This window comes from Ornithorhynchus anatinus, chromosome 5 (assembly GCF_004115215.2).
Source record: "Ornithorhynchus anatinus isolate Pmale09 chromosome 5, mOrnAna1.pri.v4, whole genome shotgun sequence".
NCBI classification, from domain to species: Eukaryota; Metazoa; Chordata; class Mammalia; order Monotremata; family Ornithorhynchidae; genus Ornithorhynchus; species Ornithorhynchus anatinus.
This window is the reverse complement of record NC_041732.1, coordinates 47112320-47137787: the sequence shown is the minus strand read 5'-3', so window position 1 is coordinate 47137787 and position 25468 is coordinate 47112320. Positions and strand designations below refer to the sequence as shown.

Here is a 25468-nt window from a genome sequence, read left to right as displayed (position 1 = left end):
GTATATATACATAGAGAGGGAGAGAGGAAATTTGTGCTGTTTCCATCTCTCTGCCTCTTCGTATTGAAAGGATCTGAGCCCGTGCTGGTGCTGTCTGTTATTTCCTTCCCTTCACAGCTCTTTCTTCTTTTTTTAGACATTTTGATTCACTTTCTCCACTCTCCCTTCAGCTTTGTCACCAAATCTGGGTCTAGAGGCTAAATTTCAATAACACATTTAAATCCAGTTACCCAACTGAAGGAGACTCAAGGAAATGAGTCTAAACCACTGCAACCACCAGCCAAGAAAATTCTAAATGAAGTGGTGGGGATGGGGGAGGGCAAGAGGGGAAATGGAAGTCCCAGAGAGCACAGTGAGAAGCGAAGGTAAGAAAAGGTTAGACCACCAGAACAAGAAACTGGAGGGGTGGATATAGATTAGATGGCATCAAAAGGGCTCTCTACCAAGGAAATACAACTTATTTTATCAGTTTCTGTTTCAGAAGATTGTCATTCTGTCGTGAAATGTGGCATTATTTCCCCACCTTTCCCACCCACCCACCCCGGCCTTAAAGAAAGGCTTTACAAAAGTCTCCCCAGGGAGGGGAGGTGGTTATTTATGTGAAATGGGGAGGGTCGAGGAAAAAGATGAGCAATACTGATTTTAAAGGCTCTGATAGGCTTTAGATCCCCTCTCCCGGCTGACTGATGAGGGGAGGTACTGAGCAGGTCACACCCAGCCTGTTGCTAATGCTTTTCATCTTAAAACAATGTCAGCATCATTTGTCCTCACCTCCCAGGACAGCCTCCTAGAACTGTTTTTTTGTTGTGTCTTTTTTTTTCTGGACAGCGCACCTCGACTTTATGATCTTTGGTTTGTCCGGAAGACAAGAACCAAGAATAAAGCCCTAAAAATATATTTGAGTCTGCAACGAATGTGGGCTTCTTTTCTCTCCCTCTCTTTCTTGTTTTAGTCAATCAAAATGCAAAGCTTCTTTAAGTGGCATTAAAACATCAGCAAAACAGTTTCCTTTTTTAAAAAAAGTAAATATTTAATGAATGAAATTGACATTGATGCATTTTTAATATTGGCACAATTAAATCTACCAGATGATTAAGTATTAATAACTCTTAATAAGTGCAATCATATCGCCTTCAAACGGAATGAATTCAACAGGGTGGCGATTGAAGGAGTGTAACCATCAGGATGCAATCAGATAGACAAAAGCGAATAGGTACAACAGGAGCTCTCTGTTTGCCTTAAACAATCGTTAAACTTTCTTATGTTTAATTTATTTGTCCGCTTGGAAGAGTCAAGGGGAAAACGTTAGTACGGTGTGATTTTTTTTTAAGTGCCTGAAAGGCAGGAGAAAATATCAAACTGGATCTTGTCAAGCTGGGCGTTATTAGATTCCATCGCTTGTTCAGATTTCTAAATATGTAATTTACCATTTCAGATCAAATCACTGGCCTTTCCCCATGAAACCCATTAGACTTGGACGGATGAATGTTGGTTTTCATCTGAAAGTAGCCAGTGGGAGTTTGGAATTCTTTGGCAGGATTTGGGTTTCATTCTCAAATTTGAAAAAAAAAATTGGTTGCTCTGACATTTCTAGAAGATGGGGCTGGGTCTAGTTCACACCAGCCTCTCTCAAGTTGCTGTTCCGTTTTGGTTTTGCTCTGTAAAATTTAGAAGCTGCACCTCCCCTCCCTCAACTCTCCCCTTCCTGAACCCCCGGGGTAGCGAGCCTAGCATATGTGCCTGTGTGTAATCAAGTTGCATTCATTCTGGGTTTTGAGTTGTTATGTTGCACCTGTCTTCCCTGTCTAAGCCCTCTTTTCCTTTTCTTCAAGTCCCTTCTGCGTCGCCCTATCTCGCTCTTTTTATTCATCACACCTCCCAGCCCCACAGCACTTACGTACATATCTGTAATTTACTGAAGCATATTAATGTCCTCCCCGCCTCTAGACTGTAAACTCAATATGGGCAGGGAATGTGTCGCCCAAGAGCTTAGTACAGTGCTCTGCATGCAGTAAGCACTCAATAAATATGATCGACTGTCTTGTTAGCTTGGGCAGTGCCCAGTAAAAGCAATGCAAAGACACACACACACACACACACACACACATATTTCTGACCCCCAGCATTTTTTAATGAGTTGACCTAGTCATCTGGTTACCCAATTTAAGAGGAATCAATTCCACTGGTTAACTTGCTGGAAAAGGCGTATTTCATGAAAGCTCCATCGAAACTCCAGAATTGTACTCCACATCCCTTGGACCCTGACAAGCATCTGAGTATTTGTATCTCCAAGGTGAGCTCATCTGGCAGTTAATCAGAGCCCTCCAGGGAGGAGAAACAATGTAGGTGAATGCTGTTTTGGGGAGTGGGAGGAAAATGAGAGAAAAAATAAGGTAGAAATTCCGAGGTTTCTTTTTCCCACCCCAACCCCTCTCTCCTCTCCTTGACTCAACTTGTATTTAGATCAAGCTGGGTCTTTATGTAAACATAAGACTCAGACTTATATAACCATTTCATCTCAGGGAAACAGCTCAGGAACATTAGAAATAAACAAGTAATACTCTCAGGCCATTTGGGTTCTGCTTCCTAATTCAGGAAGCTCTTTAGCCATACGACACTTTGTGGATTATGAAGCCCACCGCATACAGATAATGGAGAAAGGTTTTTGTTGTTTTTTTCTGAAGACACCACCTGTTAAAAGTTGTCTGTGCATCACGATTTTCCCTTCCCCTTTTCCTTTTCAGTCAAAATCCCAAAATGCCACCCCCCAACCCTATTTTTCTGGGAAGGGCCCATTCCAGAAACCCACCCAAACAGCCTCCCCGATGCCAAGGATTAGGGAACATTCAGTGAGGCAGCGAAGGCTCCAGAAAGCATTTTAAAGCCAGAGCAATCTCCCCTAAGATTGATATGACTGATGGGAAAATATGATTGATTGATAGATTGATTAATTAAGAAATACAGACCAGATCAAGCTCTGAGGGGTTCTGCTCTGGGTACCTTTGCACTCTAGTTCAGCCATGAATTCTGGAGATCAACTATTGGAAAAGCTTCTGGAAAAGGACTTAAACTCCTTTACAACAAAAACCTCTCTGTAGCAAAGTTCCTGGTTGGTCCTCTCTTTGCTGGGTAAATTGAGACTGTTTTAAAAGCCCCCCCACCCCATACAAAGAACTCCTGTTCAACAAAGTCCTGAAAATAGGCCCCTTCGGTTTCATTATGAAGAAAATATTATAAGCATATGTGTGTGTTAATGTGGGTGGAGGGACAGGCAGATACCTAGATACACAAATACAAAGATAGAATACTTAGATAGGATAATGGATAGATGGATGCACAGCATCTGGCTGGTAGAGTTAATGGGTTCTTCATTATACAGTATTTAAAAATGCAAAGGTTGGAGCCAGGGGAAGCCCAGATAAAATCTGCAAGAAGCACTGGGGGAAAGAGGGGAAAGAAAGAGAGAGAGAGAGGAGGGAGGGAGGGAGAGAGGATCCCTGGGCTTTTGGAGTGCTGCTACTTTTCCAGCTGTTTTTAGGAGCTGACAACAACAGGTAAGCTTCCAGGCCACCTCCCTTCCGACCTCCCCCACTTTACACCTATCGAACTCTCTCGGCCCCCAGATGACTAACACATGATATTCCATTTCAGTCAAAGGATTCCCTCTGCTACAATCAAATCCCAGCCGAGCAATCTACTCTAAATGGCCGTCCGAGCCTGCTAGTTCTTTTGAAAAAATAACCACGACATCTGAGTTTGGTATTTCCAACGGCTGGAGAGATGATCGGGGAAAAGTTGTGGCCAAGGGGCCGTCATATAGGGGACACCCGCTCCCCCTTCTTTACTCAGGCTCCCCCAAATTGGAGAGGCTGGGATAAGGCCAGAACCTAGCTGCCTAGCCCAGAAGGAGTCAACTCCACTGGGGCTGGTTTTCATGACTTCAGAGATGACTTTTTCCCAGGGTGTAAACAAGCCTCCTCCTCCTCTTCCTCCTCCTCCTTTTGCCCCCTCCCTTCTCTTTCTCTGGGGTGTGGCACAGATGGATGAGGGCAAATAAGAGAGCCTGATCGACTTGCCCCCCCCCTTTCACCTCGGCGAGGGAGCTGGGTGGGGTGGGGGGAGTCGGGGGGAATGGGCAAAGGTGAGACAGAAGGAGAGATCTCCAAGTGCCACAGGGGGATGCCGGGCACCGGCAACTGCTTCCTACTATATGCGGTTGGCTTTAGCTCCCTACAACGCCCCTCTTCCCCAGGTTCAAGCCTACTCAGCGAGACCTCCATCCAGAACTCCCCCCTTCTCCCCTCTACTCCCTCGTCCCCCCCTTTTTTTGAGGAGGGTGAGAGCAGTCCTGGAAACAGGTGTGTGTGGGGGCGGGGGGGGGGGGGGATGTGTGTGTTTGTGTCAGGAGTGAGGAGAGGGAGTATGAGCAGGAAAGCGGGGCCAGGATGGGATGAAGGAGTGAACATGAGAGTGGCCAGAGGGGCTGAGGGGGATGTGTAGAGGAGGAGGAGGAGGAGGTAATGGAAAGGGGGAAAAGGAAGGCGGTGGGATCCAGGAAGAGGAGGAGGGGGTGTTAAGGCTCTAGGAAAAAAATTAGGGGGGAGTTGGGGGAGTTGCAAGTGCGGGAAAGAGTTTGGGGTAGAAGGGCGGTGGGAGTGTCAGGGGCACGGCAAGGGCTCAGGGAGACTTAGGGGGTCAGGGAGAGGGCGTCCTAGTGTTTTGGGTTGGGGGGCGGCCCGCGGGGGTGGGGGGTGGAGGTCGGCCGGCGGGTCCTGGGGGGTGGGGGCGCGGGGGGCGGAGGGCAGCCACCCACCTTTGTGCATGCCGGTGAACCTGTCCTTCAGCACCGTCAGCTCGTAGATCTTGCCGAACTCCTCGAAGAGGGGCTTGAGGTCCTTCTCTTCCAGATTGCGGGGGATCTGCCCCACGAAGAGCTTGATGGCATCGTGGTCCTTCATGGGGATGGGGCCGGGGCCGGGGATGGGGCCGGGGCCGGGGATGGGGATGGGGATGGGGCCGGGGATGGGGATGGGGCCGGGGCCGGGGCCGGGGCCGGGGCCGGGGATGGGGCCGGGGCCGGGGCCCGGGCCGGGGCTCAGCCCGTTCATCCTGCCGCCGCTGTTCGTGGTGCTGAAGCCGGGGCTCTCGGGCGGCGCGGACACTCCGTTGGGTACCGCGGCCATGTCCCCCCGCCCTCCCCCCCACCCCCCACCCCCACCCCACACCCCTCCCCTTCCCTCCCCTCCCTCCCCCTCCTCTCCTCTCCCCTCCCCTCCTCTCCCCCGCCCCGCCCGCCCCGGCCCTAGTCTCTGCTGTCCTCACTGGCTGGAGGAAGAGGAGGCAGAGAAAGAGGAGGAGGAGGAGGAAGAGGAGGAAGAGAAGAAGGAGGAAGAGGAGGAAGAGAAGGAGGAGGGGGAGGAGGAAGACAAGGAGGAGGGGGGAGGAGGAAGAGGAAGGAGAAGAAGAGGAGGGGGAGAGGGGAAGAAGAGGAGGGGGGAGAGGAAGAAGAGGAGGAGGAGGAGGTGAGGAGGATGGAGAGGAGGGCAGGAGGAGAAAAGGGAAGGAGAGTGAGACCCCCCTCCTTTTCTCTGCCTCTCTCTTTTGCTCTTTCTGTCACCCTCCCTCTCCCCCTTCTTTGCTCTCTTTTCTTTCCCCTCTCCCCCTCCCCCTCCTCTCCCTCTGCTCCCCCTCCCCTCTCCCCCTCCCCTCCCTCCCCCCCCAGGCACCAAGCATCTGCTGCCACTGTGCCTGGTGACGTCAGCCTGCTAGCCCTGGACTAGACGCAAACGATTATCATAATGAGGGCGCGGCGACCAATCGGAGGGCCAGGGCCGGGCCGGGGGGGGGGGGGGACCTTGGGGTGGGGGGCAGGTGGGAAGTGGCTGGGGGGGCTGGCAGAGGGGGGGTGGGGAGGGAGAGGCAGGAGGAGGAGACCCCTTACCAGCCCCCAGTGCCATCCCTTCCCATGGCAACGGAGTGGTTGGCATGACCTTTGCACCCCAGTGGGTTAGCCACGGAGGGGGAGGGGGGACCATTAGGGATGGAGGCGGGGAACGGAGAGAGTTTGGGGCAGGGGGTGTGTGCTTTCCGATGCAGGGGGAGACACAATTTATACACAACCCGGACACACCCACAAAAGCACACAGACACACTCACCCCACTACACAGAATCGCGAATGCCCACCCACATCAGTACACCCTGGCGCCGCTCCTTATGGTTTTTTTCTTTCTTTCTTTCTTTCTTTTTTTTCTTCCAGGGAGGAGCTGTGTGCGTGCCCAGTGGATGGCTCGAGCAACTGCGAAATTTAGCAGCGGCTCCAAGTAGAAAGGTTAGTAGGAGGGAAGCGGGGCCGTGGGGCTGGCTTAGGAGGCTGTTACTGTTGTAACAGATTAATGATCAGATGAGCCGGGCTGCTGGCTATCCCTCGGTTGAAACCACCCTGGGAAAGGGGAGGGGAGGGCTCAGCCAAAACCCAGATTATCGAAGCAAAAACAAACAAACAAACAAACAGGTTAGCGATTTGAGTACCATCCAGAGTTGGTGTTAGAACTGGGACGGCTGAGAAAATGACCAGGGGGTGTAAGGAAGGAATACTCCTCGTCCAGAGGGCAAGAACCTAGGAGAACAGCCGCAGGAGAGGCTGTGGGATTCAAACTCGGGTTTTTCTCTTCTGGAAAGGCAGACATTTCAGAGATTTCCAAATAATCATCACAACAACGGTAATCTGTACATTTCTCCGTTTTTGACCTTTCCAAAGGAGCTGGGAAGAGAAAGAGCAGATGCACGTAGCTTGGCAGATTTCTTAAAATTGGCTTAACCTATCTCTCCAGATCCTCCATTAAATCTCTTGATGGGAGGAAAAGGAGGGGTGTGGGGGTGTGGGGGTGTGGGGGAGAGTTTCACAGGAATCCACAGAGGGAAAACCAAGGAGAGGAGGGTGAAGGTACTCCCAGGAGGTAAAGAAAATGATGTTTGACGGTTCAGATCGTGGAGGGTGAGGTGGCTGTGAATATTACTTGGCATAGGTCTGACGCCCACCAATGGGCATGGTAAGGACGCCCCTCCTTGGGGCGCGGGGGCAAAAATCCCCTGGTACTTGGGAGAGCAACGAAGAGAGGAAGAGTGGAAGGATCATTTTCCAAGGCTACCGGAAATTGGAGCTAGGACAGGAAAGGGGCAGGAGCTTTGCAGTAGTTGATGAAGAGGAGGCCAAGCAGGGATGCGAAGGGTAAGAGGGAATAACCCAGGGAGGACTCACTGCCTGAGCTTTAGCACTTTTCCCGCCCTGCCTGCAGGTTCCAGTAGAGAAGGGATTGATTCTCCAGATTTACTGGCAAGTTTCAGTACCAGGAGAGGCAGAGTGGATTGAGTGTGTTGTGAGTGGGTTTGGGTTAATCGTGTCAGTGTGAAGGGATGGGGGAGGAGGGGAGGGAAACGTCTGTCAGCATCAATCACTGTGTGCAGAGCACTGTACTAAGCACTTGGGAGAGTATAAGTAAGCTCATCCTCGAGACTGTAAGCTCGTTGTGGGCAGGAAATGTTACATTATACTCTCCAAGCACTTAGTACAGTGCTCTGCACACAGTATATGATCAATAAATACGATTGACTGTCAACAATATAATGATACAACAAAGTGGATAGACATGTTCCCTGACCACAACGAGCTTACAGTGTAGAGGGGGAGATCGACATTAATATAAATAAAAAATTATGGATATGTACACAAGTGCTGTGTGGCTGAGAAAGGGGTGAGTAAAGAAAGCCAATCTAAGTGCAAGGGTGACGTAGAAGGGAGTGGGACTATTAAGAATGATGTGATCTCATTTGAGGGGGATGCAGAAAGACATCTTACAGCCTACAGTGGATAGGCCCACATCTAAACAAGAATATGTAAACCCCAGAAATGAGCATAAACACACGCATATGCACACACATATATATAGGCACACACTGCTCATATGCATGCAGAATACCTAGAGACAGAAAAATAACATCCAGAACAAGAGGGAGACTTGGTAATGGACCAATACCTGAATTTCCCTCATCCACATCCCCACAACTCCTCACACATAAACACAGTGATAAAATACACCACAAACTAATAAAGAAATACACAGGAAAAGCTTGCCAGAAAAAAAATGGGGCAGATATTCACAACACACAGAGACACAGGTAAGTACATACACATGGAGACTTACACCTAAACCATCTGAGAGATTCATAGAAATGAATATAGATAGAGGAAGTCTGACAGGCTTGTACAGCAATTCAGGCACACACACGAAATAATAGAGGAAGACATAGAAATACACATGAACATTCACTTCCCACCTCCTCCCCTCTCCCCCTGCCCCAGCCCCGACACACATAGAGTAGCAGACAAACAGACCCACAGAAAGCAATAGAGAAGAAAATATATGGAAAAAAAGGGAAAGCACAGAAAAAAAGGTCTTACATAGTGCTTATAAAAATACATAAATATAAACTGGACACACCCAGTATTTAGTCATGCTTAAAAGACATAGAAATACACACCTACATAGATAAAAATGTAATGAGTTCTTCCTCAGGCTCCCCAGAGATTCTGCCACATTTACAAACCCACCTAGACAGGAGACAGATCTTCCTATAAACACAGAAAAAGCCTAACGGGATACCGACTCACACACACGCACAAATGTTAAAATATGCTTACCCAGAGAACCATGCAGAGAAATGAAGAGCGATAATGAGAGAAACACAGATACAGAGATACTCTCACCCTCAAATAGAATCTGAGATATTGACACTCTTAAATAGGAGCTAGACACTATCTTCTAGGAGAGTAAGAACGGAATGTGTCTGCTAACTCTATTGTATTGTATTCTCCCAAGCACTTAGTACAGAGCTCTGAACATCGTAAGTGCTCAATACCACTGAACGATTGACTGATTAGTTAGTTACACGATACACACAGAAAACAGATTTTTATGTAGAGGCTCATCCATTTACACACCTAAAACGGACATATACCACGAGAAATACATTGTGCACATTCAAGACCTCAAGGGAAATCTGCCTAACTCTCTCTCTCTCTCTCTCTCTCTCTCTCTCTCTCTCTCTCTCACACACACACACACACACACACACTCTTTTCATTTATATAATTCACTCTACTCACAGTGATCAGACTAAATAAAAGTGGATAGTGGTTAAAAATTTTTGCAAATATATTGATTTAATCTAACACCTTTTATTGGCGATCATAAAGGAAACTTTGAGTGAAAAGAACATATTCAGGCCATCAGGACAGAAGAAGAAGTAATGGGAATTGCAGAAACAATCTTGGAGAGATGCAAAGATTTTCTTCTTGCTCTATAACTGTCTAAAAACGATAAACCTTTGTCCTTAATGAAATGGTCCATTCAAAGAGGCATTTATTTAGCAATATTCAGTGTGAAATGCCATGTTCTTTCTTAGCTTTTAGGGGCTATCCTGTTACATAACATTTCTTTAAAACCAGGAAGGAAAGACTTTTCGAGTACAAAAAGAATGAATAAAAATACAATGTTATTAAATAGCAGAATAGAGTCTAAATGGATAGATAGAAGGACTGGGCCTCCCAAAAGGATTTAAAAATCCATATATGATAGTGTTCTGCATGGGATAATATTACCTGGAAAAATCTGCCATGGTATTTTTCACCTAGATAGAGGTAAAAGGGGATACTCTGCACTTCGGCTTTTCGCTTCATTTGTGGGAACGTGAAGGTGAGCAAAGAGAAAAGAGTTCTTTCTCCTGATTTCTGGCTCCAGGTGGATGAACCAAGGAACAAAGAAGGTAGGTCACATCCAGAGACACCCAGCAAGTGAGGGCCAGAGCCAGCATTAGAACACAGAGCTCCCAACCTACTGAGCCACCCAGTCAGGTGGCCTCTGGAGAGAAGGTGGTTCTGACGTTTTGTTCTCTCTAGTGCCTCGGACCTGAGGGCACTTCACACACCGTTGTGATCAGTTATTATCTAGAAATGAAAGCATAAATTGCTTTAAGACACTTCTTGATTGGATTACTCAATTAACACAACATCTCCCTTCCTCTTCATCTGGGGTCTACTCCCGGGTCTACCGCATGTCTGCTATGTGACCTTGGGCAACTCACTTAACTTCTCTGGCCTCAGTTACCTCTTCTACCCAATAAGGATTAAGACTGTGAGCCCCATGTGGGACATGGACTGTGTTCAACCTGATGAGCCTATATCTATCCCAGCTCTTATCACAGTGTCTGGCACATAGTAAGCACTTAGCAAATACCACTGAAAAGAAATGGCTACTCTGCTGGTCCAGATGCTTGACTTCCTCAGCTGCTTCACTGATTTCCCCCTCTCCAGGCCATACTTTCTTCTGCTGTTCAGCTCGTTTTTCTACATCTCCCCACTCCTCAAAAGCCCCAAATGGGTTGTCTGTTTCTCTCCGTATCAAGCAAAAACTACTGACTCTCAGCTTTAAAATATTCATTTAGCTTTCCCCATCTCACTTATCCAACTCTTGTCCCGCTACACCCTAGCTCACAAGCTTCATTCCTCTCAAGCCCAACCCAACTCTTATGGATTTATTTAGAAGCCATCTTGCCCATTCATCCATATGTTTATCCAATTATTTACTTTGACCACCAATTTGTGAATATTTTTAGGTTTATCTCCCCCATTAGAGTATCGGCTCCTTGTGTTCCTTGCCTTTTAATATTCCCTTCTTTATTCTGTAGTTTCCAAGCACTCACATACACCAAGTGGACACTTAATATCAAACAATCGATCTTTCAGTCATACTCACTGAGCACTTAATGTGTGCAGAGCACTGTACTAAGCGCTCAGGAGAGTACACTATCACAGAGTTGGCAGTCACAGTCCCTGCAGTCACGTTACGTTCTTGAGGGAGTTTATAGTCTTGGGGGATATGTACCTCCTATAATAATGATGGTATTTGTTAAACGTTTACTATGTGCCAGGCACTGTACTAAAAGCCAGGGTAGATACAAGCAAATCGGGTTGGACACAGTCCCTGTCCCATGTGGGGCTCAGTCTCAATCGCCATTATACAGATGAGGCCCAGAGACGCGAAATGACTTACCCAAGGTCACACAGCAGACCAGTGGCAGAGCTGGGATAAGAACCCATGACCTTCTGACTTCCAGGCCTGTGCTCTAGCCACAACGCCATTCTGCTCTACTACTTCTGTGTCTTGCTCTTCACTCTCCAGCCACCTGCCTCTTGCTCCCTCCCTCCCTCCTGCCCTTATCTCTCGTCCCTTTGAAATTCAGAAGACCACTGATCTCTCCATCTTCTTAGCCCTTCTGAAATCACATCTCCTCCAAGAGGCCTTCCACAATTAATCTCTCATAAGACCCTGGGCTTCGGAGTCAGAGGTCATGGGCTCGACTTCCGGCTCTGCCACTTGTCAGCTGTGTGACTGTGGGCAAGTCACTTAACTTCTCTGTGCCTCAGTTACCTCATCTGTAAAATGGGGATTAACTGTGAGCCTCAAGTGAGACAACCTGATTACCCTGTATCTACCCCAGTGCTTAGAACAGTGCTCTGTACATAGTAAGTGCTTAACAAATAATAATGATAATAATAATAATAATGTTGGTATTTGTTAAGCGCTTACTATGTGCCGAGCACTGTTCTAAGTGCTGGGGTAGACATAGGGGAATACCAACACTATTATTATTTCACTACCAACTGCCAACTGCCATTTCAGCACTTCCATAACGACCTAGGCATTTAAATATTCACAATCCCTGTACCACTTTAGAACATATCTTGTATATCCCATTACTTCCTCTTAGTTATAACTTATTTTAGTGTGTGTGTCATCCCTGCTATATTGTAAGGCTTCTTGAGAAGAGGGGTCATACCCAGTAATTCTCTTGTAGCCTTCCAAGTGCCTAATACAGACCTCTACACAGCAAATCCTCAAAAAATACCACTGAATGATTGGTGCATCTTTGATGGATGGCCATGATCAAACCCTTCTGTTGTTGTTGTTGTTAGAGTATTTAAGTACTTACTATGAGCCAGGCACTGTACTAAGCTTTGTGATAGATACAAGCTAATTGCGTTGGACACAGGCCAGGTCCCACATGGGGTTCATAGTCTTAATCCCCATTTGGGGGTAACTGAGACACAGAAAAGTGAAGTGACTTGCCCAAGGTCACAGAGCAGACAAGTGGCGGAGCTAGGATTAGAATGCAGGCTTTTGCTACTCCCAGACTTGTGCTCTATCCATTAGGCCACACAACTTCTCCTCACCGTTAGTCAGGTCAGTGTCAACTGCTTGTTGATCTGTGATGCCAATGTATATCAGCTTGGCACTGGATCATCAAGCTGAAGGACCCCATCCTGACTTGATGGTGGCTTGAATCCTCTTCTTGCGTGGGTTTGGTCCCGCATCTGGCCAAAGAGAGACGCAGCAGGGTCTGAGCGGGGAACCAGGACCCAAAGATGGGGACAGAGGGGTTGAAATCTTTCTCCCTTTGAATTTGTTTTGATTATTTCTCCCTGAGGACAAACCAGCATCTGAAGGGACTCAGACAAAAAAGGAACACCACAAAACATCAGTCCTCTGGCCAGTTGATTTTAACATAGCTTTGAAGTCCTCTCAGAAAAGTACAGCTTGTTGACTGTCTGAAGAGGACAATTTTCAGGCCATTAGTCTGCTATGGAGTGGGGAAGGGAGTAGGGGAGAAGGGAAAAATGAATAGCATGGCCTTCAGCGACATAATCAATTGCAATGATCGAGTTCCAGTTACTGGATACAAAATCTTTTTCCTCCTTCCATGGCACCCCAGGCCCCTCCTAAGACATCAACCCCAGGCCATTGTCCGGTAACAAACTCTCTTTCTGCTCAACTTCACCAGACTACAGCTCTCCCCATCTTCAAAAGCCTCCAAAATCCCACCCCCTCACAGCCATCAGCTTGGCACCTAAACGCTCCCAGCCACCTGTAGCACTTTTGTCCGTATTGCTTCTTGAGCTCCTCCACTTAAGCACATATTTATTCACCTCTCTGCCTTTCTATTCTCTTTTTTTCCTCCTTGTAAATTATTTTCTGCCTTTGTCCTCTGTTTGATTGAAAACTCCTTGAGAGAAAGGCTCTTATCAGGATTGTATTCTCCAAAACACTTGGTATAGTTTGTACTGTACAGTTAGTACGGTTAGGATTGATTGATGGATATTGCTCAATGAAACTGGCAGGAGGATAACACAGACAGTGCCCTTCATTTTGAAGCCACTTGTCTAATTATTGTATTGGATCCAGATTATGCAGCAGAGGTCACTAATTTTTAACAAAAATTTAACCAAACTCCAAGAGATTCTGTCTGATCTGACTACCCCAGTGCTTGGCACATAGTAAGCACTGACTAAATTCCATGATTATTAATGAGCCTCTAGATGATTTTCAAGAGTACCACATTGCATGTCTATTCATTGCATATAAAAATTATATTAATAATTATTATGGTAACAATTATTTAGTAGTAGTACTTGTTAAGTGCTTACTATGCACCTAGCACTGTTCTAAGTGCTCGGGGAGAAATGAATTGGGTAACTGAGGTCCAGAGAAGTTAAGTGACTTGCCCAAGGTCACGCTACAGACATGTGGCAGAGACGGGATTAGAACTCAGTGTCTTCTGACTCCAGGCCCATGCTCTATCCACTAAATCAGGCTGCTTGCCCTCCCCATCTTCAAAGCCCTTCCAAAATCACAACCCCTCCAGGAGGGCTTCCCCGATTAATCACCCCTCTCACCACCCTTGCCCCATTCCCCTTCCTGCCTCTTCACTACTCCTGCATCACCCTATATAGGTGTCTTGTACTCTGTTGTTTCCCCTTACCTCTAATTTATTTAGCTTTAGTACTTTGCTCTGTACACAGTAAGGACTAAATAAATATGATTGACTGACTGACTGTAAGTCTGTGGTGGGCAGGGATTCTGTTTATTATTATATTTTACTCCCCTAAGTGTTTAATACAGAGCTCGGAGCTCCTATTTATTAAGTGCTTACTGTGTACAGAGCAATATACTAAGCACTTGGGAGAGTGCAACACAACAATATGACAGACACATTCCCTGCCTGCAATGAACTTAGTCTAGAGGACTAATACGCAGTTACTGCCTATTTGAAACTCTCTTCAGAGTCACTAAGTGTGATCTTGAAAGTTTGTGATAGTTAATAGGAGATTCGGGGACCTCTCTTGGCACACTTAAACCCAAAGCTGGGTTGAATTCCTGAGCTGGCCCTCACCCCTTTCATTCATAGAAACAGCACAGGCTAGTGGAAAGAGCATAGGTCGGGCAGACCTGATTTGGAGTAGCTCAACTTTCCTTCTCCCTCCCTCCCCAACCCTCCACTGTTATGTTATGCCATTCTCACCCTTCTTCTTCTCCTTTCCTGATCTGTGGCATTCTTAATGATTTAACTCTTCTGCACTTCTATACTGTCTACATTCTGCTCCTCCTCCTCCTCCTTCTCCGTGGCTATCACTATTTAGTTGAGGTACAAAAAATAAATTTGAATTTCCTCCTCAAAAAGCAGGACGGGCAATTAAGTGGTGGAGACAATTATAGGAGTATATATAAGAAATACAGGAATACTCCTGCAATAGAATGAAATGATCAGGGAAAAAAAAGTCTCCTGGAGAGGATGGTTTTTATGAGACTTTAAAAGTGGATAGGGCCGAGTTTGGGGAGATTTCAGAGTGGAAAAACTTCCATACAGGGGAAGGGTACATGCAAACCAGTCAGAGACAGTAATGTTGAGAGTGAGGTATGGTTGGGAGGTTATTCTGGGAGGAGTGAAGAATGCAAGCTGGGATGTAGTGGGAGAAGAGAGCAGAAATGCAGGAGACAGATGGTGACGGACCTTGAAGCCAATAGTAAGGAGTTAGCATTTGATAAAATGGGCAGCCACTGAAAGTTTTTTTAACTGGGAGTGTTCTGCTCTGAATGACTTGTCAGGGAGATGGCAGCAGAATGGAGGAGAGACTGAGGATAAGGCTGATGCAAAAGTCAAGTCAGGAGGTTTTGAAGGCTTAGACATGACTTATGGCTGCAAAGAGGGGAGAGGAAGGACTGGATTAGGGAAATACTGTGGGGGAGAAACTGGTTGGATTTAGTGACCGACTGAATGAGGAGATGAAAGGCAGAGAGGAGTCAAAGATGACACGACGGCTGTGACCTTCTGGGACAGGGAGGATAGTGTTATTAACTGGCATAGGAAAGTTAGGAGGAGTAGGCTTAGGAGGGAAGATGATGAATTTATTAACTGCTGAGAATATAACCTACACTGGTAAGAATGAGAAGGATTAAAAAATTGAACAGTGCTTGACACATAGTAAGCACTTAACAAATACCATTATCATCATCATTATTATTATTATTATTGACTACAGTCAGGTAGAGGTTTTTGAGCCTACTTGCAATGCTGCATTAATCTTCATCCTCTCCAGTGGTGTTTATTGAGTGCTTACTGGGTGCAGAGCCCTGAAATAAGCAATCGGAAGAGAAAACACCACAAGAATGAGTCTACTCCATTAAATAAGTATTGATGTTATTATATAATTAGTGTACTATAATATCCCACACCTATCTATTTTATAATTAAATAATTTATCAGAACAGCAGCAGAAACAACAATAATCCATCCCTTGGCTATCTCCAACACTTTTCTTCTTTCTTAGCTATTTTATCCTCTAATCCTCTGAATAGGAAGGGGGAGTTGCTCTTCTCCCCATTTTGCAGATGGGATAACTAAGTCGCGTAGCGGTGAAGTAATTTGTCCCCGGTCACAGTCCGTGTCAAAGCTAGTTCCCACACTCAGGTCACTAGCTCATTCAATCAATCGATCAATTGTTGAGTGCTTCTTCTTTGCAAAGCACTGTACAAAGCACTACAGAGAGTACAATTCGAGAGTTGGTAGTCATATTTCTTGCCCACAAAGAGCTTACAGTCTAGAGGGAATGAATCTGCAAACTCTGTTCTATTGTACCGTCCCAAGTGCTTAGTACAGTGCTCTGTACATAGTAAGCACACAATAAATGCCATTGATTATTTGATTAATTGATAGAGGGGGCACAGACATTAATATAAATCAATAAATTCTGGACATGTTCAGTCTCCCGCTTAATCCACTAGCAGCCTGAGTCAAGGAGTTTTTTTCATTTTCCCCCTGCTCCACTGGGTCCTCCTTCTCCCACTAGAACTGAGAATTTCAGGTTGGCCCATCGTCCTTTGGGGTGCCCTGTTTGGTGAGGGAGTTAAAGGGTTGGCATTGGTTGCTGACAGCTTCAGATGGTGGGGGGAGGAGGCAGGTGCGGAATCAGCATGATCGTCATCGGCATATGGAGGGAGTGATATCCTCCTCCCTCAGCCACCGCCCCCCCCCCCCCCAGCCCCCACCTCCCATTTTGGAAACTCTACCCACGGGAAAAGTGGGAGTGACCCTTCTGCAGTAGGTGGGTAAGACCTAAATGCCACTTCAATTTCTCCTGCCTTTTTCTCCACGCCCCCAGCGCCGTCTTCTCTTCTCCGGGGAGAGGGCAGCTGAGCTCCTGGGTTCTTCCGGGGGGCTCTTCCATGAGCTTCCTCTCTCCCCTCCAGGAAGGGATAGAGAGAAGAGGCAGCCTGAAGCTGAGACACCGTCAGAAAGGGGGGAAAAAAAAAACCCAAGCAGCCTGCAAGGAGGGAGATGTACAGCCCTGGAATTGTATTCCGTACAGCCAGGAAATGAATTTCACACTTGACCAAAGAAACTGTATATCTTGATAAAGCTCCGCTGGGTAACCAATTCCCCCTTTTCAGGAGAGACAGTGCCGGGGAACCTGCCTTGCAGTCATCATTGTGCCGGCTGACCTGTACACGGCCAAGGGAAGAACACAATTTGCACTAAATGCTACAGGAACTGAATCACATCAGCAATTACATTGCCGAAAACTCAATTTTACCCAAGCAGCCTGCTGGAGTTCCGGGCCAGAGAGCAGGAGAGGCCCCAGCTGCCCAGTAGGCTGTTCCAGGAGGAGTTAGGGGGCCAGGGAAGACTGAGGGGCCCCCGGCAGTGCCCCCTGCCAGACGAGACCGGGACATGTGCCCGCCCAATTTGCTTACTGAACAAACTCCATTTTTTTAAATGGTATTTGCTAAGTGATTACTATGTGTCAAACACTGTTCTGGGATAGGTACAAGTTAAGTAGGTGGGACACAGACCCTGTCCCGCACGGGCCTCATGGACTAAGTAGAAGGGAGAACAGGCATTTAATTCCCATTTTATAGATGAGGTAACTGAGGCACAGAGAGGTGAAGTGATTTGCCCAAGGTCACACAGCAGGCAAGTGGTGTGTTCAGGATTGGAATCCAGGTCCCTCAGACTCCCAGACATATGCTTTCTATCCACTAGGCCACGCTGCTTCTCTCTGGATCATTTTTCTAAAAAAACTGTTCAGTCCACATCTCCCCTTTCCTCGAAAACCTTTAATTGGGTCCGCCCACCTCCTCGTCAAACAGAAACTCTATACCATCAGTTTTAAAGCTTTCAATCCTCTTTCCCCCTCCTGCCTTACTTTGCTGCTGTCCTACTATAACCCAACCCTCACGATGTGCTCCTCTAACACCAACCTCCTCACTGTACCTCAATCTCATCAGTCTCACCGACAGCCCCTACCCGCAGTCTCCTTCAGGCCCAGAAATCTCTCCTCTTTCCTGTCCGACAGTCCACCATTCTCCCACCTTCAACGCCTTCCTAAAATCACAGCCCCTCCAAGAAACCTTCCCCGACTTAGTCCTCCCTTCCCTAAGTCCTCCCTTCCCTGTTGCCTAGGCACTTAGGTCTTTTCCCCTTAAGTACCTTGATATTGTCCCCTCTCGGCCAGCCCCACAGAACTTCTGTACATATCCACCTGTAAATTCTTTTAATGTCTGTCTCCCTCCTCTAGTAAGTAAGCTCCTTGAGGGCAGGGATCATCTACATCTACTCTTTTGTACTGTATTCTCCCAAACACTTACTGCAACACTTGTCTTGACTTAGGCTGTCGAGTCATCTCCAATCCATAGTGACGCCATATGCCCCACTCTCCTTCTGCAATCATGTTGGTAGTGTATCCATAGAGCACTTAGGAAATGAAAAAGTGCTGAAGTGGCAGTAGTGGAGGATAGGGTGGGAAAATGAGAGATTAATCGGGGAAGGCCTCCTGAAGGACATGTGATTTTTAGATGGTCTCTGAAGATGGGGAAGACAGTGGTCTGCAAGAGGTGAAGGAGGAGGAGGGAGTTCCAGGCAGAAAGGAAGGCGTGAGCAAGAGATCAAAGGTGGGCAAAAAAAGAACAAGGCACAGTAAAAAGAGAAATGAAGAGAAAAGAACCAAATTGAATTTGTGTCAGGACAGGCTGTAGGTCTTGGGAATATTGGACTAAAGTAGGGTATGGGATTCGGTCAGAAATTTTTTCCGAATCTGTTCCTGACATTTTCCCAATTGCCCTGTTTGAAACTTTGAATGAACAGCTCCACGGCATCATTCAGAAAACCCTGATAAGAATATCCTCTCCCTAAGATGCTTTCAATCAATCAGTGGTATTTACTGAGCCTCTGCTTTGTGCAGAGCATTAGTCTAAGCATTTGGAAGAGCACACCAGAAGCGAAAGACCATGGTCCTTGCCCACAGGGGGTTTTCAGGTCAAGGGAGGAGTCAGGTAGATCTAAATGATTTGCAAATAAAGGGATCTAGAGAGAGAACAAGGCTATAACAGGTGTAGTTTGAGGGTGTCCTGATGGACTAGCCAAATAAATAATTGACTATAGATAAATTCATAATTGTGGAACGTGGATTTAAATATAAATTAGTGACAGGATGGTTATCTCAGGTTTTCTGTCTGTCCCTGTCTCCCTCCCTTCCCATCCCCTCCTTCCCCACCTCCGCCACTTCATTCTGTCAGGATAGAACTACTTAAGAGCTTATCTCTGTAGTCTCTAAGCACTCACAGGGCCCATCCTACTTCCATACATTACACCCAAACAGTGTTTATTTTGACTTTTCTTTTGGCTCCAGTTACTTATATCTCAGTCACTGGAAGAGTGAGTATTATAAACGCTTTTTGCTCGACACTGATTTCCTAATTTGTGCTGCTGAGAATGTGTGGGAAAGCAGTCAATAATGGCTGGAACACAAAACAGCTCAAGAGCACCACCGAAAATCTGAAGTCAAGAAACATGTGGTTGTGTTTTGGGCATGTAGAGCTCCTCCTGGAATTGGGATTTTTCTTTTCTGCTTTTAAAATCATTTTCTCCCTTTCCTGCAGAGCTGAGAAGCAGTGTGGTCTAGTGAAAATAATGATAATAATAATAATTATGGTATATGTTAGGTGCTTACTATGTGCCAGACACTGTACTAAGCGCTGGGGTGGATGCGAGCAAATTGGGTTAGACACAGACACAGACACGTGGGGCTCACAGTCTCAATCCCCATTTTACAGATGAGGTTACTGAGGCCCAGAAAAATGAAAAGAACACAGGCCTGGAATCAGAAGACCTGGGTTCAAATCCCAGCTCCATCACTTGTCAGTTGTGTGACCTTGGGCAAGCCACTTAACTTCTCTAGGCTTCAGTTTCCTCACCTGTAAAATGGGGGTTGAATTCTCCTCCCTCCTACTTAGACTGTGAAGCTCCTGGGGGGCAGGGACTGTGTCCAACCTGAGCAACGTATATCTTCCCCAGTTTAGCACAGTGCTGGGTACACAGGAAGGGTTGAACAAAACCATTAAAAAAAAAAAGGCTGGGAAACCTCATCTAACCTCCTTGGCATCAGCCCCTGAGAACCAGGACACAAAACTGACTGCAACACTAAGGAATCCCTAAGAAGCCAGATGTCCTTGCTCCAGGAGAGCTAGGAATATAAACCAACTACCAATCAATCAGTGGTATTTACCGAGCACTTACTGAGTACATTGAGGGCTTGGAAGAGCACACTAAAAGTAGAACTCTTGTTCCCTGACCTCAAGGAGTTTATAATCAATAATATTTCTTGAACATCTACTGTGTGCCGAGCTTACTGTGTACTAAACCCTTGGAGGTGGGGGAATCTAATAGAGTTGGTGGATGCAATCCATGCCCACAAGGTACTTAAAGTGTACAATCTAGTATAATCCTTTCAGGAAAGGTTGGGAGGGTTGTCTGATAACTCTGAGGTGCCTTTACTCAGTGGCCATGGGATATAATGGCAGAAGGGGGAAGGATGGTGTATATAGAAATGGGAGAGAATGTGATAAGGTGAGCTAGAGGATAGCAGAATATAGGGCAGAATAATATGAGATTCAGCATCGGGGGAAAGAATGAGGTCATATAAGAAGACACTATCAAATGTGGTCACTGGCAGTCATCTTTTTTTTAGTATGATAAGCTCAGGGAAGTGGAGGGGAAGGTGGTTGTGGGGACAAGGAGAAAGGGTGGAGTTGATGCTGTAGCAGATGAGCAGCAGTTGTTCACAGAGCAACAGCCAAGTCCAGCTGGGTCTTCAACATTTATTGTGTTTCCTCATGCCCCCAGAACTGGCTGCTTTGCAGCTAGTAGACAGCCAGTACAGTGTTCAGCACCCAATTGTTGCCCAGTACAGTGCTTAGTACTCAGTAGGCTCAGTGAATACACTGATGATATTAGTCCTCCTGACTTTCCAATAGTCTCGTGCATCAACCTTGAACCTGTTGCCTTCCTTCTCTGGGCCTCACTTTCCGCATCTGTAAAATGATCAACAGTAAAATGAGCAGGCTCAAGCTACTAGGAGAAAAGGTTCTGTAAGGGGAAATCATTCAGTCATATTTATTGAGCACTTACTGTGTGCAGAGCAGTGTACCAAACACTTGAGAGAGTACAATATAACTGAGTTGGTAGAGCTTGTTCTGGGCAGGGAATGTGCCTGTTTATTGCTGTATTGTACTTTCCCAAGCACTTAGTACAGTGCTCTGCACACAGAAAGAGCTCAATAAATATGATGAAATTAATGAATGAATATGTTCCCTACCTACAGTGAGCGTACAGTCTAGAGAAGCATGACTGATTCTCTGGCCCACCGGAAACCTTACCCAGACTTCACGGCACCAGGACCAAAACTGACTAATCGAAAAGAGCCCCCCAAGGGAGCAAAAGGACCTTCAGGGATGTCATGTAGGGAGTTCTCCCAAGGCGGGGTCATGCCATGACAAAGGGTGCCAGGGCAAACCAGTGCCAACCACTGAAACCTAGAGAGAGCCAGGTCTGGTATGCCTGAGAACAAGGGCCAACCAGGACAGGCAGTCACCGGGACTCATCAATCTATCAATCAATCAATCAAGGGTATTTATTGAGCACTTTCTGTGTGTAGAGCATTGAATTTAGTGCTTGGGAAACTACAGTAAAATACAGTTGGTAGATACAATCCCTGCCCTCAAGGATTTTGCCATCTATAGGGGGGAAACAGACATCAAAATCAATTGCAGACCCCCTCCTGCAGCTGGATGGTCTGAGATTGACTTGATAACTTCAAGGGGCCCTGGGGGCCAGGGGCTTTGGCAGGAGCCAGTGAGGAAGAGGTCAGGAGAAGTAGCAGGTGACCAGAGAAGAGCTGAGGCAATTAAAGGGCATCGGGGGAGCTAAAAACTGATGCTTTAAAACAGCCAATGACTGAGGAGGGGGAGTCTGACCCTCAGGGCCTAGCTAGCAGTTGGATTGTCCTTGGGCGAGGGAAAGCATCACCTGAGGAGACCAGAAAACCTGGACAGGAGCAGCTCTGAAGCCAAGGACTTTCACCCCAACTAGAACCTACTTTCTGCCCCAGGCCCTTACTGTCTTTCTGCTCAAAGGCAGGGTGTTCCTTGGTTCAGTCATTCCAATAGTTGCCAGAGAATTTATTAAGCACTTACTAAGGGTACAGCATTGGAATGGATACAAGATAATCAGATTCATTCAATAGTATTTATTGAGCACTTACTATGTGCAGAGCACTGTACTAAGTGCTTGGAATGTACAATTTGGCAACAGATGGAGACAGTCCCCACCCAACGACGGGATCACAGTCTAAATGGGGGAGACAGACAGCAAAGCAAAACAGAACAAAACAAAAACAAGACAACATCATCAAGAGAAAAAGAATCAAGGGGATGTACACCTCATTAACAAAATAAATAGGGTAATAAATAATATATACAAATGACCACAGTGCTGAGGGGACGTGAAGGGGGAAGAAAAGAGGGTTGGGGGGAGGGAAAGGAAGGGGAAGCAGAGGGAAAGGGGGGCTCAGTCTGGGAAGGCCTCCTGGAGGAGGTGAGCTCTCAGTAGGGCTTTGAAAAGGGGAAGAGAGTTAGTTTGGCAGACATGAGGAGGGAGGGTATTCCAGGACAGTGGTAGGACGTGGGCTAGGGGTCTATGGCAAGATAAGGGTGACCGGGGGACAGTGAGGAGGTGAGCGGCAGAGGAGCGGAGTGAATGAGGTGGGCAGTAGAAAGAGAGAAGGGAGGTGAGGTAGGAGGGGGCAAGGTAATGGAGAGCTTTGAAGCCAAGAGTGAGGAGTTTTTGTTTCATGTGAAGGTTGATAGGACACAGCCCCTGTCCCATGCAGAGCGCATAATCAAAGAGGTGGGGAGAGCACATCTTCTTTCCATTTAACAGAAGAGAAAATGGAATCCTAGAGATGAAGTGATTTTCCCCAGGTCACATAGCAGGACAGGGCCAGAGCTGGGAGTAGAACCCTAATCTGACTCCCTGCCTACATGCCCTTTCTACTAGGCCATGTTACCTTCTGGGACTTCAAGTGACCCAGATTCAGCATTCAGGAGCCTTTACAATCCTGAAATTCCTGAAAGAATAAAACCCACCTGCCTCCTCTGCTACTTTCCTCATTGCTCAAACCTACTCAAAGGGCTCCTCTGTGTTTTTTTTATGGTATTTGTTAAACACTTACTATATGTCAAGCACTGTACTAAGCCCTGGGGTAAGTACAAGAGAATCAGGTTGTACACAATCCCCATCCCACATAGTGCTCACAGTCTAAATCCCCATTTTACAGATGAGGTCACTGAAGCACAGAGAAGTTAAGTGATTAAGCCATGTGACAGAGCGGAGAATAGAACCCAGGTCCTTCTGACTCCCAGTACCGTGCTCTATCCACTAGGCCAGGCTGCTTCTCTGGTTCTCTCATCCAAATGTGAGAATCTAGTGCATCTCTTCATGCCAACTGGAATTCATTTGGCAAGTAAATGTTGTGGGACGTTGTCTCAACACTAAAATAAGGTGAAAATATCTACTCTTTATGGGTTTCCTTCTTCCCATCATTTTGTAACCCTATGGAAGATAAAGCTTTCAACATTTCCTGGCACAACTGATTCCTTCCAAATCCTCAGTGCTTCTTTGTTTATAACTCTACTGTCACTTAGTGGAACCCAGCTCTGCTCTCTAAAAGTTTTCTCATTAATTATGGGCAGCGGATCTTCAGGAAGGTAAGGGCAGGATCATTCTTTTTCTCCCTTCTGAAAGCTGGTTACTCATTTCCTTTCTCACCTCTGCTCCTGTCTTGAAGAACGTTTCCTCAGATCTCTATAATTTGCTTGAAATAATTGCCAGAGGGGTGTCTCAGTTTCCCTAGGAGGCAGGTCATTGGAATCTGCTGACTGGCATTTGCTGAAATATCCTGACTCTTCCCAGTCTGGCTTTTTTGTCGATAACAGCTTCAGTAACATCTACATCACCTCCTAATTGCCCAAATTTCTGCTCTTTATTTTTCATGATAACGAGAGGATCCGGACATGAGTTCAATACTATTATCCTTTCCAAGCCATTGATAGTTACCACCCATACCCACTTTATTAAGAGATCTCTATTCTCTCTTGGGGGTCTTGGGGCTTTGTTTCCTTTAGATTTGCAAACTCTCTTCTTAACCCCTCTGGTAATATCTCGATATTTATCTTATAATAATAAAATAATAATGATAATTATGGTATTTGTTAATTGTTTACTATGTGCCAAGCACTGATCTAAACACTGGTGTAGATACAAAGATAAAGACAGAGTTCCTGTCCTACCTGGCGCTTACAGTCTAGATAGAAGGGAGTAGGATTTAATGCCCATTTTTACAGATGAGGAAACTGAGGCACAGAGAAGGTAAGTGACTTGTCCGAGGTCACAGCCGATCATGAGGAGAGCTGGTGCTAGAGCCTGATTTTTCTGACCACTAGATGTAGCCCCATAGACTAGACTACAGTGCCTAGTGGCCAGTATCCCCTCAGCAGGCTTGAGCATTAGCTTTGACTGTTCCTCCTTCCTCGCTATCCAGCTCTCCACCTGTTTTCCCTCCTCCTCCCCCTACATCACCTCCTCTTCTTCCTCTCTCTCCTTCACTTTCTCTTTCCCCTCCTCATCCCCTTCCCCCTCCTCCATCTCCACCTTCTCCCCTTCTGCTCTCCCCTTTACCTTCTGCCCCTTCTCCTCCTGCTCCCTTTTTCCCTTCACTTCCTCCCTCTCCCCCTTCTCCTTCCCCTCCCCTTCTCCTCTAGGTCCTCCTCCTCCTCCTTTTTTTCATGTTCAGTGCTGGTTTCTTCTTTACTTGACATGCTTGAACACAATCCCTGGGGAAGCTGCACTGTATGTTTTTCCTTCTATTAAGAACAGTATGTGTTGAGAAACAATGTAGCCTAGTAGAAAGAACCCAGGGTTCACTTGCCTGCTTTATAACCCTAGGAAGGTCACAACTTCTTTGTGCCTCAGTTTCCTCACCTGAAAATGGGGATTAAATATCAGTCCTCTCTTCTTAAACTGTGAGCCTCATGTAGGCTAAAGACTGTGTCAGATTGGATTGGATTGTATCTACTCCCGTGCTTGGAATGAAGTAACAAACCAGTATTATTACTATCATTGTCACACCCCAGGAGAAAAGGAAAAGTGGAGGTCCTTATTCCCCAAAACTTTCTCCTTTCCCCCCAGAGCAGGAGAGTTCTGGCAAGTTCTTTTCCCAGCAGGGTAGATCAGAGGGGGGGATCAGAAAGAGCCACAAAGTCCCTGAGTTCTTGAGTGTTGCTCTGTCCTGGGAAAACCATGCCACAAAGATCCCAAATCACTGGGAAGTGAAGCAAACCCTTCTCTGTCCCCATCTATGTTGATTGACAAGTCTAGGAACAGTCTCCTCCTAGGGCTGCAGGAGACCATCCCATCCACCTTCCTTCCCAGCTCAAGCAGGTGAGGACTGACCCCCCCAGCCACAAACTGAACCCTCCAGTCAAAGTTGGTCCCACACCCTCTCTCCTCTGCTCTTGCCACAGATTAAGCCTATTTCTTCTTGTTCCAGCTTCAGCGAAGGTCATCGCCCTGGGTGTAATAGCCTTTTCTAGGCTTAAAGATCATCCTGGAGAGCTCACTTTAGCAGGAGAGCATGACAGAGCCCAAAGGGAGCTGCATTTTGTGGGGAATGATTAGACACAG

At 46.5% G+C, this 25468-nt stretch overlaps 1 protein-coding gene and 1 long non-coding RNA gene across 9 annotated transcripts in view; one reads left to right on the top strand and one right to left on the bottom strand.

Moving 5' to 3' along the window:
• The window catches only part of CELF6 (CUGBP Elav-like family member 6), a 183010-nt gene extending 177815 nt beyond the window's left edge, over nucleotides 1-5195 (bottom strand). For 4 of the 7 annotated variants that reach the window (XR_005660013.1, XM_016227982.3, XM_001508564.3 and 1 more), the window contains exon 1: nucleotides 4814-4958. Coding sequence is in view for 6 of the 7 variants with exons in the window: in XM_016227982.3 (XP_016083468.1) it covers nucleotides 4814-4958 (145 nt within the window). In the remaining variant the exon portion in view is untranslated. Of the gene's footprint in view, nucleotides 1-4813; nucleotides 4982-5083 lie in introns of those variants that run through there. The other 3 variants (XM_007670251.3, XM_007670252.3, XM_029065913.2) reach the window with 2 other exon arrangements.
• Nucleotides 5196-5943: 748 nt separating this feature from the next.
• Nucleotides 5944-25468, top strand: part of LOC120638376 — a 99334-nt gene continuing 79809 nt past the window's right edge. The window contains exons 1-3 of one of the 2 annotated variants that reach the window (XR_005660011.1): nucleotides 5944-6006; nucleotides 6258-6329; nucleotides 9255-9395. This is a non-coding gene — a long non-coding RNA (uncharacterized LOC120638376). Of the gene's footprint in view, nucleotides 6007-6257; nucleotides 6330-9254; nucleotides 9396-25468 lie in introns of those variants that run through there. The other variant, XR_005660012.1, reaches the window with a different exon arrangement.